The sequence below is a fragment of the Delphinapterus leucas genome, chromosome 14 (genome assembly GCF_059928025.1).
Source record: "Delphinapterus leucas isolate spDelLeu-1000000601 "Yukka" chromosome 14, BTC_Dleu_Yukka2, whole genome shotgun sequence".
In the NCBI taxonomy this organism is placed as follows: domain Eukaryota; kingdom Metazoa; phylum Chordata; class Mammalia; order Artiodactyla; family Monodontidae; genus Delphinapterus; species Delphinapterus leucas.
Genome location: NC_143142.1, coordinates 51,702,707 through 51,715,244, shown reverse-complemented (window position 1 = coordinate 51,715,244; position 12,538 = coordinate 51,702,707). Strand labels below are relative to the sequence as shown.

The 12,538-nt window shown below is 45.7% G+C and overlaps 1 protein-coding gene across 4 annotated transcripts in view; it reads right to left on the bottom strand.

Moving 5' to 3' along the window:
* Positions 1-7,272: 7,272 nt before the first annotated feature.
* Positions 7,273-12,538, bottom strand: part of KIAA1328 (KIAA1328 ortholog) — a 370,157-nt gene continuing 364,891 nt past the window's right edge. For 3 of the 4 annotated variants that reach the window (XM_089895086.1, XM_022587006.3, XM_022587008.3), the window contains one exon: positions 7,273-9,145. In XM_089895086.1, coding sequence (XP_089751212.1) covers positions 8,935-9,145 — 211 coding nt within the window. In that variant the 3' untranslated portion in view covers positions 7,273-8,934. The remainder of the gene's footprint in view (positions 9,146-12,538) is intronic. The other variant, XM_089895091.1, reaches the window with a different exon arrangement.

Sequence of the window (12,538 nt, the reverse complement as noted above, 5' to 3'; positions counted from 1 at the left end):
GCAATGGGAAACTACCTAACATGCTAAGCCAGGGTGTGACATAATGACGACCCTGGTAGTTTTCTGGAGAATGGTAATAACAGGTAACCCATATTGAGTGCTGCTTTATTCTCTGCTGAGCACTCTTCACACATTAGTTCATTTAACCTTCACAGTAACCCTGTGAGGTAGGTCCTGTTATGGTCTCCATTTAAAGCTAAGAGCGAGGCGGAGAGAGGTGAGGCCACATACTGAAGGATGAATCCAGGCCACCTGACAGGAAGGCCAGTGAAGAGACTGTTGTACTAGAGAACATCAGCAGAGACAGAGAGAGAGAGCAGTGGGCAGGCTGAGAAGCAGGAGGACTTGGTGCTACTTGGAGGCTGAGGGTAGGAGAGCGGAAGGAGTGAGAAATGACCCTCCCAAACCCCAGTTTCTGAGTCTGAATTCCATTCATTTGGAATGGTCTAGCGGACGACCTTGGTTAAGTCTTGGTTAAGTCTTTCATTATTGGTGCCAAAGATATCACCCTCAAATTTTAGGTGTGCATCGATGTATGCCTAGCCTCATTCCGTAAAGGATTTGGGGTGGCTCACAAGAAAGACCCCATATAATGAAATGATTTTTTTTTTTAAGTATGAAAGGAGGCCCCGTCTCATAAGGATTGAATAAGACAAACAGGGCCAGCCCAGGGTCTGGTGCCCAGTAAGTGCTTTGTGAGTTTCTGATGTTTTCATCGGCCTCTACTTACATGCCTGATGTTCTGTATTTATTCCTTCCTTTCTGGGGCAGGGTCTGGGTTTCCATCCGTCTTTCCCGGCTCATTCTGTCCCTCCCACGTCATCACCCTACAGTGACATTATTTTTGTTCCCCATCTCTATTTCTTCCTATCCATGGCTTTGTTCTCCCCTTTGTTTGTTGAAAGTAGTTCCTGATTTTTGCATCTCCAAGGAGCCCCCTTGATGATACCCCCATGTGCCCCACGTTGGGAAACAATCTGTTTCCTGAAATGCATATATAGATTTATCTGCCCGTTTTTATTAAGCACAGATTAACGTGTTGTGTGTATAGATATGCCAACAAATCAGAGGTGACCCCCCCACCCCAATAACTGAGGTCATCACAACCTGACAGAGTGATTTCCAGTTGAACATAAAGAAGTAATGTTACAGTTGGCCTGTGCAGCTTTTCTCCACAGACATGCAAGGTTTCCATCAGTCTTTCTAAAATCATGAAAACTGCTCACGGATTACTGGTAACCCCTGTGGCGACCAGGCTGGGAATCAAGGCGAGGCCCCCACCAAGTTGGAAGAGTGCCCTGTAGCCAGCCCGAACTTTCACTTCCATCAACCATTCTGGTCTCGCCTTCCTTTCACAGGCTGATTTCTAAGATAAGCGGTCCTGGGCCCACTCTCCCCTAACACCTTGCAAAATGGCTTCACCCAAGCCCAGTTCAGAGCCATAGTGATCAGGTGTTCACTCTTGACTTTCCAGCACTCCTTGGCTGGCCAGCAACCAATGCCCATAGACACTTCTTCTGTGATAGCTTTATGAGATCTAATTCACATACCATACAATGTACCAATTTGAAGGGTACAGTTCAGTGGTCTTTAGTATATTCACAGTTATGCAACCATCACCACAATCAATTTTTAGAACACTGTCATCACCCCAAAGAGAAACCCCATACTCTTTAGCAGTCACTCTCCATTACCCCTATTTACCCCTGCCCTAGGCAACCATTAATAGACTCTCTGTCCCTGTAGATGTGCCTATCTGGACATTTCATATAAACGAAATCATACCATGTGTGGTCTTTTGTGACTGGCTTCTTTCACTTAGCATAATTCATGTTGTAGGACATACTTCATTCCTTTTTATTGCCAAATATTCCACTGCGTCTATATGCTACATTTTGTTTATCCATTAATCAGCTAATAGACATTTGGGTTGTTTCCACCTTTTGGTTATTATGAGTAATGCTGCTATGAATATCCATGCAAAAGTTTTTGTGTGGACATATACTTTTATTTCTCTTGGGTATTCACCTGCGAGTGAAATTGCTGGTCATATGGTAACTTTTTTTTTTTTTGCGGTACGCGGGCCTCTCACTGTTGTGGCCTCTCCCGTTGCGGAGCACAGGCTCCGGACGCGCAGGCTCAGCGGCCATGGCTCACGGGCCCAGCCGCTCCGCCGCACGTGGGATCTTCCCGGACCGGGGCACGAACCTGTGTCCCCTGCATCGGCAGGCGGACTCTCAACCACTGCGCCACCAGGGAAGCCCCCATATGGTAACTTTATGTTTAACTTTTTGAGGAAATTACAGACTGTTTTACAAGACAGCTGTACCATTTCACATTCCCACCAGCAGGGTATGAGGGTTCATGGACATTTCTTACTTTCCTTTAAGATCTTCCCCTTTGACACTACTGGGGTTTAGCACCTTATCAACCCTCCTGTCTAGTGCTTCTGTGAAGGGAGCTCCACTGGAGCAATTTCTGACTTCTTTCCGCATCTCCTGCTCATCACTCCCTCCTCGATGCTCTATTATTTATCTTTTCAGCCAGTGGCAATCTGACTTTTGGTGCACATTCTCAACTGAAGCAAGGCTGATCTAAGTGCTGCATTCGAGGTCCTTCTTTCCAACTCAGTCCTGGGCATGTGACGTGGATCCTAGGTTGTCTGATCTGCAGCCCCTAACTCTCCTTTGGGTGGGTCGTCACAAGGTCCACACTTGGGAGGAGGTATTAGCAAGCCTGATGGTAGCGGCATATCAACTCTACACCCTTCTATCCAGTCCTACGGATGAGGGGTGGCAATCTCTCAACACCTCACCTGACCTGTGGCAATAGCTTTGTAACAACTGGTGTCTCTGCCTGAAGTGCCACCCGCTTAGGCTAGAGGAAGGCTTGTACGGTAGAAAGGGCACAGCTGTGGAACTAGACAGCTCCAGTCTCCAGGCCACTTACTAGCTCTGCCATTTAGCAGCTGAGGCCCAACACCTAGCCTCTCCAAGATCAGTTTCCTTATCTCTAACAGGGGGATACTGCCACCTATGTTTTGGGGTTGCTGTGTGGATTAAATGAAATAAGGTATCTATGGACCTTGCTCAACACTTAGTAGGCACACAGTAGATGTTTCCTTCCCAACCTTATCCCATCCCCTCTGATAGAGCCTGACACTACTGCAAGGTAGATATTTCTAAACAAGTAATTCCAAAAGAGTTTACGGATTTTGTTGCTTGAAGGATGGAACTCCACTGCCTGACATTTAACATTCTTCACAATTTGGGCCCAGCATATTTCTCTCGGTGTAGGTCGATGCCTTCTCTTCTGGAACCTCCCCTACTAGCTGTGATCTCCTCACCATTCTTTCAAAACACATCTTGAGCTTTCTTGCCAATGAACACTCAACTTCTGCACTTTCCCACGCCCCAAGTCCCTCCCCACTCTCCACCCATCTTAGATACTCTGCCAAAGCCTAGGTCAAATCTCCCTCCTTTTACTCCTTCTCCCACAAATCCTAAGTAAACTCAGCCCAGCAATTTGCTCTCTGAAACCATAGTGTTTACAGCTTCCTACCAGTTGCTGGAAGACATACTGTGATGGCTTTTGTTAAAAATTTAAAGTGCAAAGCTTTGTCTTCTATCTAGTCTGTAAGTTAACTGAGACATAAATGATAATAATGATAGCTACCATTAGTGGAACACTTTGTATGTGCCAGGTACTACTCCTAGGCCCTTCACATACATTATTTCACTGAATTCCACCCTCACAACCATCCTATGATGTATGCATTATCATCCCAATTTTACAGATTAAGAAATTTCGGTGTCGTGTGGTTCATATATTGCCTAAGGTTATTCAGGGGATCAACAACATCTAACACAATGCTGGGCCCAGGGCAGCCACTCAACTGGCCAACAGCACTGATGAAGACAAGCCTTGGGTTCTGGCAAGTCATGGTCAAAGCGGTAGCCCCACTGGCAACATATGATATAGGTCATTCCTACTGGTTTTACTAGCCACCTCCCCTAACAATTGAAGGTGTGCCTCACCCTAATTTTGGCCACTGTCTTAAGAAGAAGTCTTAACTAGGGCTGTAACAGCCTTTATTATTTAGAGAAGACAGTGATGTCCATTATGCCACCTGGAGAGATTTACCTTTTTCCCAGTGATATTTCTTGAGATAGCCTTCCCATGGCCTCCACCTCCACAAACAGAAAGAAGCTCCAGATGGTGGCACTTGAGGGTTACTGACCTAAAACCCCCCTGAGGAATGGACATGCTGCATTTTTGCCCCCTTGGCCCAAGTGGTTTGTGAGAGCTCACTTCTAACAGATGGTGGTAGGATGTTCAGTCCTAGTTGAGATTCTTAAAAATGTTCATCTTGGAACACCAGATCAAGGTAGTGATGCCCTGCAGTGGGGAGGGTAACATCTTGGCAGCCAGACTGGCCACTGACAGGATGAGAGCTCACTTGTCTCTGAACTTTCTTCATCTGTAAAATGAAAGTGATGGATTCTATGGGCTCTAAGGTCCAATCCAGCCACAGAATTCCGTGACTCTGGAAGGTGATGGGATTATGAGGGGGCGGGCAGTAAGGAGTGGAGGTAGAAAAGGCCCTGAGCATTTTCTAGGTGCTCACTCAATTCTGAGTGTGAATGTGGTGGAGGTGGATGGGAGGGAGAACAGCTATGGAGCTGAAGCCTGAGAGGGTAGAAAGTCCCAGTCCTAAATGGAACAATGGAGCCCAAGGGGCTCAGGAACAATCCACTTTGAATAGCAACTCTGAGAAACTCTGAGGAACTGTGTAGCTGGCTACTCATTTATGAAACTGGCTCTCTAGCTGCCAGGTTATTCTTCCTCTGAGGACCAGGGTGTCACCCTCACCCTACTCATCTCTAGCTTTGTTCCTAGACTCAAGGGCTATCTTATTACAATCGGGGCAACGATTACTTAGCTCATTTTCAGCTTGGGAGCCAGTTGAGTGATTTTGTCCTTGCTACCTCTGTCTCTGAGGGGAGCTGCAAAGCCTCCTGGTTCAGGGGAAGGTGTCAGGCTGACTGGGGGAGCAGGGGCAGGACAGGGTCTCTGGCTGTCTTGGTTGAATCCACAGAACTGGCTGTCTTGGTGATCTCAGAACTGGGCATTTCAGGTACCCAAGCCCTCGCCTATGTTCTCCCAGCACTGAAAGCCAACTAGGCAGCACTATTTTTCCTGTGTCAAAGTGCCGAGACATTTCGTTGCTAAGCAGTTTTGGGGAATAGCACAAAGAAGGGACCCAGAGGTGTGCATAGATGGAACCTCCCATTCTAGTGACCACACAACCTACAGGAGGCTTGGTGTTCGTGTGATGGGAGTGAGCTGGACTCAGCCAAGAAAATCTGTAGGATGTGGCAAACTACTTCCTTTCTTTCAACTGACCATAGGTTCCTGTTGTTTTAACAAATACTGAGAGAAATAACATTTTGATAACCTGAGGCTCTTCTCTTGCTTTCAAGCTATACTCCACTTATCCGATGGGGGATGTTCAAGGAACAATTCAATATCCAAACCACATGGGGAGGGCTTCCCTGGTGGCATAGTGGTTGAGAGTCCACCTGCCGATGCAGGGGACACGGGTTCGTGCCCCGGTCCGGGAAGATCCCACATGCCACAGAGCGGCTGGGCCCGTGAGCCGTGGCCACTGAGCCTGCGCGTCCGGAGCCTGTGCTCCGCAACAGGAGAGGCCACAACAGTGAGAGGCCCGCGTACCGCAAAAAAAAAACAAAACAAAAACCACATGGAGAAAACAGCCACTGAAACATTGGCTATGACGTCAGACTTCGTCCAGCTCTGCTCCTTTAGGCCTGTTCCCTCCCCAGAGTTTCTGACCAGCAGATCTCTCATGTGAACAATGGTGCTGAAAACAGCGCCAAGTGGAAGGAAGGGCTCTGGGGAAGGAGAGAGTCCCTCCATCCCCGTGACATTTGGGGAGCTCTGGACAATTCCCCTTATGGAGGTCAGGTTTGTAAACACAAATGTGCCTCCTGGAAGGGTGGCTGTCAGAGAAAGCTTCTCCTTGACTGACTTTGGTCTTCTAAATCAAGCACTTTGGGCCCTGCTTAAGGAGCTTCCATGGGCGTTTGTCCTGCCCCGTTTTGTAAACACTGATTGGTCTTTCTCTCCCAGAACAGTGGGAAGCAGGGTAGGCAATGTGGTAACACTACCTGCAGCATCGCCAACACGTGTCCTGTCTTGCTTTGGGGAAATGGCTGGAGGCTGGGCAAGCGCATTACAGCCACTCACTGTGGGGAGCGCTTAACAGGGAGGAAAGGCAGATTCCTGTGTGCCAGGCCCTCTCCCTTGGTAGGTTAGTTTTCAATTAGGTCAAGCCTCTAGGCTCTACAAAAGCCTCGAGGCTCTACAACAACCTTTTAATACATATATATAGATCTCAAAGTGAGACACAGATTAAAATGTTAACATATATTGTTCAATTCGTAATGAAGATGTTAGACTAGACACAAATTCACATTCTATTGCCCTGACGACCAGGAAATGCCTACAGGATAGAGAAAGGCAACTGGCGGGGGCAGGGAATGTGGCATATGAAAAATAGGTTGATTGATGGTCTGCTGAAAATCCATCTTTGCTCTTCCAAATTGCTCATTCAGGAGAGGCAAAGGAGCAATTAAACTCCATTTTGTGGCTTGTGACCCCCCAAAGCCTTTACTTTAGGTCCTGTTTATGATTGTTCTAAGGCAAACAAGCTTCTTGAAGAAATCACAATCCTTTTCTTGGTCTTTCTGGCATCCTCTTACTCCAGAGAGCAGTAAGGGCACTGGTGTCCAGAATAGGAAAGTGTGGTTATGGATGATCCAAGGGAGCTGGGGGTACTTAAGGGGGTCATGACACGTGGGGCAAGGAAAAGGTAGCTCTGGAAACCTAACTTTAACTGAGAAAATGGTCAAAGGCTCTCCGTTTGTTTTCACCCAGTTTTTGGCCACACCAAAGAAAGCTCTATTTTCCAAAGGCTTCTGGAATGGGATGAAACTGATTCAGTTGCTTTCTTAGGGGTGAACTGTAAGAGGAAATTGTAATCTGCAATAATTTTCAACCTTTCAACTGAATGACTACAACTGGTTTGTCCTGACCTGATATTTACCTCAGATTAAGAATATGGCATGGACATATATACACTAACAAACGTAAGGTAGATAGCTAGTGGGAAGCAGCCGCACGGCACAGGGATATCTGCTCGGTGCTTTGTGATAGCCTGGAGGGGTGGGATAGGGAGGGTGGGAGGGAGGGAGACGCAAGAGGGAAGAGATATGGGAACATATGTATATGTATAACTGATTCACTTTGTTATAAGGCAGAAACTAACACACTATTGTAAAGCAATTATACCCCAATAAAGATAAAAAAAAAAAAAGAATATGGTATTGGTAGGCTATATTCTTCTCTCCTCCAAAGAACAAAAAGACCCAAGTGAAGGAAGGTTGGGCGGAGGTGACAGGGCCTCAGTCTGAAGAGACAATGAGATTTGGATTTACCCAGACAAGGAAGTTGCTCCAGAAGGCTCTTGTAGGCTGAAGTAATCTAGTTTTGATAAAGACTTCAGGGAAGCCGTGCAGTCTCACTAAGTGCCGGCTGCCCCGCATGGTCTGACGTTAGCTACTGACAGGCCAGGGGTTGGTGAAAGGGAGAGAGAAAAAAGCAACACGCTCCACACCAAATAAAGTCATCAAGTGATGCATATCTTCCCCTGGCTTCCAGTGACTGGAAAGTTTTAAACTCACTGGCTCTACCAGGCTCGTCATACTGCCCATAAGCTTGAGAGGCCTCTAGAGCCCACTGTAAGCTGAGGGACCCATCTCAAGAGCCCTGCCGAACAGGAGAGCAGAGAGAGTACGTTTGGAGTGTACTTCTTCCACAGGCTTTCTCTGTGAGGCCCAGTGGGAGAAAGGGGGAGACTCTGCGTGGGGTGGTGGAACATTATCCGCCAAGTGGAGGTGGTTCTTTGGGGCCATGAGACAGTGGTCTTGAGCAGAGCATGTGCAAGGCCTGGTCAATCAGGGCCTTGGCTCCACATGGGGAGAGAGGGGAGGCCAGGGGAAGTCTGTCAGCCTGTAGCAGCTGACGGGAAGTTAGCCAGGGTGAGTAAAACAGACACCTGGGGCAAGAAAAAATACTGAGAGAGTGCTCTTATTTACCCGGGGAAATGGCCGACCATAGGACAAGCATTTCAGGCCAGTGCCTCCCCTAGGGCAGTACTCGCTTGTGTAATCTAATGCTGGTTTCTAAGGGTTGGGAGGGCCTCCCTCTAGCTCATTAAGCCCTTTTGTTATAGGGTGGGCAGCGGCCAGGCTGATGACTGCTGAGACTGACTCACAATTGGCCCTCAGTGTTGCTTGTGATGGGAGAGGCACCACCAACTCTAACCTCAGAATTAACTGACTGACTTAGAAAGAGGTAGGTGGTAAGAAAACAGGGTGGAGAGGTAAAAGGGTCTATCTTTCTGAAATTGCTTATGTTACAAAGGGGCTACGTTTAAACTAGAGGGATCTCTCAATGGAAAGGTTTTCCTTGTGTACAAAAGAGAGCCAACCTTTTCCAGCAAAATATTGAGAAGGAAACACTCTTGAATGAGGCTGAGTATGCAAAGGCCTCTGCCATGCAGAAAGTGTCCTATGTTAATGTTCTAACCTCTGCTTGGCATAGAAAAGCTACTGTCCTCCACCCCCATCCGTCCTTAATGTGTTATCTACTGATTGGTCTGATCAGAAACACCCTGGGTTGTTAGAATGATTTCTATATTCGACACGTAACAGGATGCTAGTGAGATAGGTCCCTCCCTGTGAAAGGAGAGACACAATTACGTTGCAGTCAAATAATTAAAAATCCTGGATCAGTATATAAAAACACCCACTCATTTCTGACGGAAATTTTGCAGCATGTGCTTCAGTGTCAAATGAAAAAGATATCTTCCAGAATTTGATCCTCCTCCAGGTCTTCAGGGGTCCTGCCTGCCCCGGTCTTGTTCCAGGTTGATTTCAGAGGACTGAGTAGGCAAGTACTGTGGTGCCATGACCCAGCTTCTCTGGAGCGATGGGGCCGCGGTTTGGAAGCAGTCTTGGGACTCAGAGATTGAACCAAATCCAATAGAGATGTCTCATACCTGTTAACGCATACAACCCAGACAGAGAATGATCAGATCAGTAAAACATTAAAATCCAAAAAGCCCACAGAGATGGGCTGCCCAGGGCAAGAATCAGACCACAGATCACATCTGTGTGATATGCAGGAGGGCCTTCTAGGGGAACTTTAGGGAAGTTCAGAGGGGCTCTGCTGTCTGTCTGTCTCTAAGCTCTTCTTTTCTGCTGACTACTAACATTCTTTTCTAACCTGTGAAGACAGACCGTGGGGTGGACAAAGTAATCATGATAACAATAACAATATTAGTAGCAACATTTATCGCAGGCTTACCAAAGCATCAGGCACTATTCTCAATGCTTTACATGTATCTCACTTTCATTTAACCCTCTACATAATCCTATGAGGTAGGTCCTATAGTACTCTGATCCCCATTATATACACGAAGAAAGCAAGGCTCAGAGAAGTAACGCGCCTAGCAAGAAGAAGACACTACACGGCAGTGTCAGGATTTGAACCCAGGTCATTTGCTTCCAGCCCTTGTACACAGGACACTATACTGCCTCTCAACTTCTTTGCAGCCAGACAGACTTGGCTGAAATCTCTGCTCTACCAAGTGCAAGCTCTGTGACTTAGGGAAAGTTATTCAGTCTCTCAGTTCAGTTTGTCATGCGTAAGGGACCAACAGAAATCCTGCTAGGATTAAATTAATGAGTTGGTATAAATTAACATGTGATAAGTACTCAAACGAAATGAACCACCACCAACCACAACAAAGACCGGTTTTCACCCAAAGAAGGTGATGTTGTGTATATGGTGGGATTGGAAGGGAGTCCTCTATTTTGAGCTCCTTGAGGAAATCCAAACAATTGATTCCAACAAGTACTGCTCCCACTTAGACCAACCGAAAGCGGCACTCGACAAAAAGTGTCCGGAATTAGTCAACAGAAGATGCATAATCTTCCATCAGGATAACGCAAGACTGCATGTTTCCTTGAAGACCAGGCAAAAACTGCTACAGCTTGGCTGGGAAGTTCTGATTCATTCGTCGTAATGGAAAATATTTCAGTTCCCTGGAAGACTGTAAGAGGCACCTGGAACAGTTCTATGCTCAAAAAGATAAAAAGTTTTGGGAAGATGGAATTATGAAGTTGCCTGAAAAATGGCAGAAGGTAATGGAACAGAAAGGTAAATATGTTGTTCAATAAAGTTCTTGGTGAAAATGAAAAATGTGTCTTTTATCTTTACTTAAAAACCAAAGGCAGAGGAGAGGGGGAAGACGGTGGAAGAGTAAGACGCAGAGATCACCTTCCTCCCCACAGATACATCAGAAATACATCTACATGTGGAACAACTCCTACAGAACACCTACTGAATGCTGGCAGAAGACCTCAGACCTCCCAAAAGGCAAGAAACTCCCCACGTACCTGGGTAGGGCAAAAGAATAAAAGAATAAACAGAGACAAAAGAATAGGGACGGGGCCTGCACCAGTGGGAGGGAGCCGAGAAGGAGGAAAGGTTTCCACACACTAGGAAGCCCCTTTGCAGGCGGAGACTGCGGCTGGCGGAGGGGGGGAGCTTTGGGGCCGCGGAAGAGAGCGCAGAAACAGGGGTGTGAAGGGCAAAGCGGAGAGATTCCCGCACAGAGGATAGGTGCCGACCGACACTCACCGGCCCGAGAGGCTTGTCTGCTCACCCGCCGGGGCAGGTGGGGCTGGGAGCTGAGGCTCGGGCTTCGGTCAGAGCGCAGGGAGAGGACTGGCAGCATGAAAACAGCCTGCAGGGGTTAGTGCACCACGGCTAGCCGGGAGGGAGTCTGGGAAAAAGTCGGACCTGCCAAGGAGGCAAGAGACTTTTTCTTCCCTCTTTGTTTCCTGGTTAACAGCTGATCTTTCAGCAGAAACTCTGCAAGCCAGAAGGGACCGGCAGGACATATTTAAAGTGATGAAGGAGAAAAACCTACAACCAAGATTACTCTACCCAGCAAGGATCTATTTCAGATTTGATGGAGAAATTAAAACCTTTACAGACAAGCAAAAACCGAGAGAGTTCAGCACCACCAAACCAGCTTTACAACAAATGCTAAAGGATCTTCTCTAGGCAAGAAACACAAAGGAAGGAAAAGACCTATAATAACAAACCCAAAACAAGAAAATGGGAATAGGAACATACATATCGATAATTACCTTAAATGTAAATGGATTAAATGCTCCCACCAAAAGACACAGACTGGCTGAATGGATACAAAAACAAGACCCATATATATGTTGTCTACAAGAGACCCACTTCAGACCTAGAGACACATACAGACTGAAAGTGAGGGGATGGAAAAAGATATTCCATGCAAATGGAAACCAAAAGAAAGCTGGAGTAGGAATTCTCATATCAGACAAAATAGACTTTAAAATAAAGACTATTAGAAGAGACAAAGAAGGACACTACATAATGATCAAGGGATCGATCCAAGAAGAAGATATAACAATTGTAAATATTTATGCACCCAACATAGGAGCAGCTCAATACATAAGGCAAATACTAACAGCCATAAAAGGGGAAATCGACAGTAACACGTTCATACTAGGGGACTTTAACACCCCATTTTCACCAATGGACAGATCATCCAAAAAGAAAATAAATAAGGAAACACAAGCTTTAAATGATACATTAAACAAGTTGGACTTAATTGATATTTATAGGACATTCCATCCAAAAACAACAGAATACACATTTTTCTCAAGTGCTCATGGAACATTCTCCAGGATAGATCATATCTTGGGTCACAAATCAAGCCTTGGGAAATTTAAGAAAATGGAAATTGTATCAAGTATCTTTTCCAACCACAATGCTATGAGACTAGATATCAATTACAGGAAAAGATCTGTAAAAAATACAAACACATGGAGGCTAAACAATACACTACTTAATAACGAGGTTATCACTGAAGAAATCAAAGAGGAAATCAAAAAATACCTAGAAACAAATGACAATGGAGACACAATGACCCAAAGCCTATGGGATGCAGCAAAGGCAGTTCTAAGAGGGAAGTTTATAGCAATACAATCCTACCTTAAGAAACAGGAAACATCTCGAATAAACAACCTAAACTTGCACCTAAAGCAATTAGAAGAAGAAGAACAAAAATACTCCAAAGTTAGCAGAAGGAAGGAAATCATAAAAATCAGATCAGAAATAAATGAAAAAGAAATGAAGGAAATGATAGCAAAGATCAATAAAAGTAAAGCTGGTTCTTTGAGAAGGGAAACAAAATTGATAAACCATTAGCCAGACTCATCAAGAAAAAAAGGGAGAGGACTCAAATCAATAGAATTAGAAATGAAAAAGGAGAAGTAACAATGGACACTGCAGAAATACCAAAGATCATGAGAGATTACTACAAGCAACTCTATGCCAATAAAAT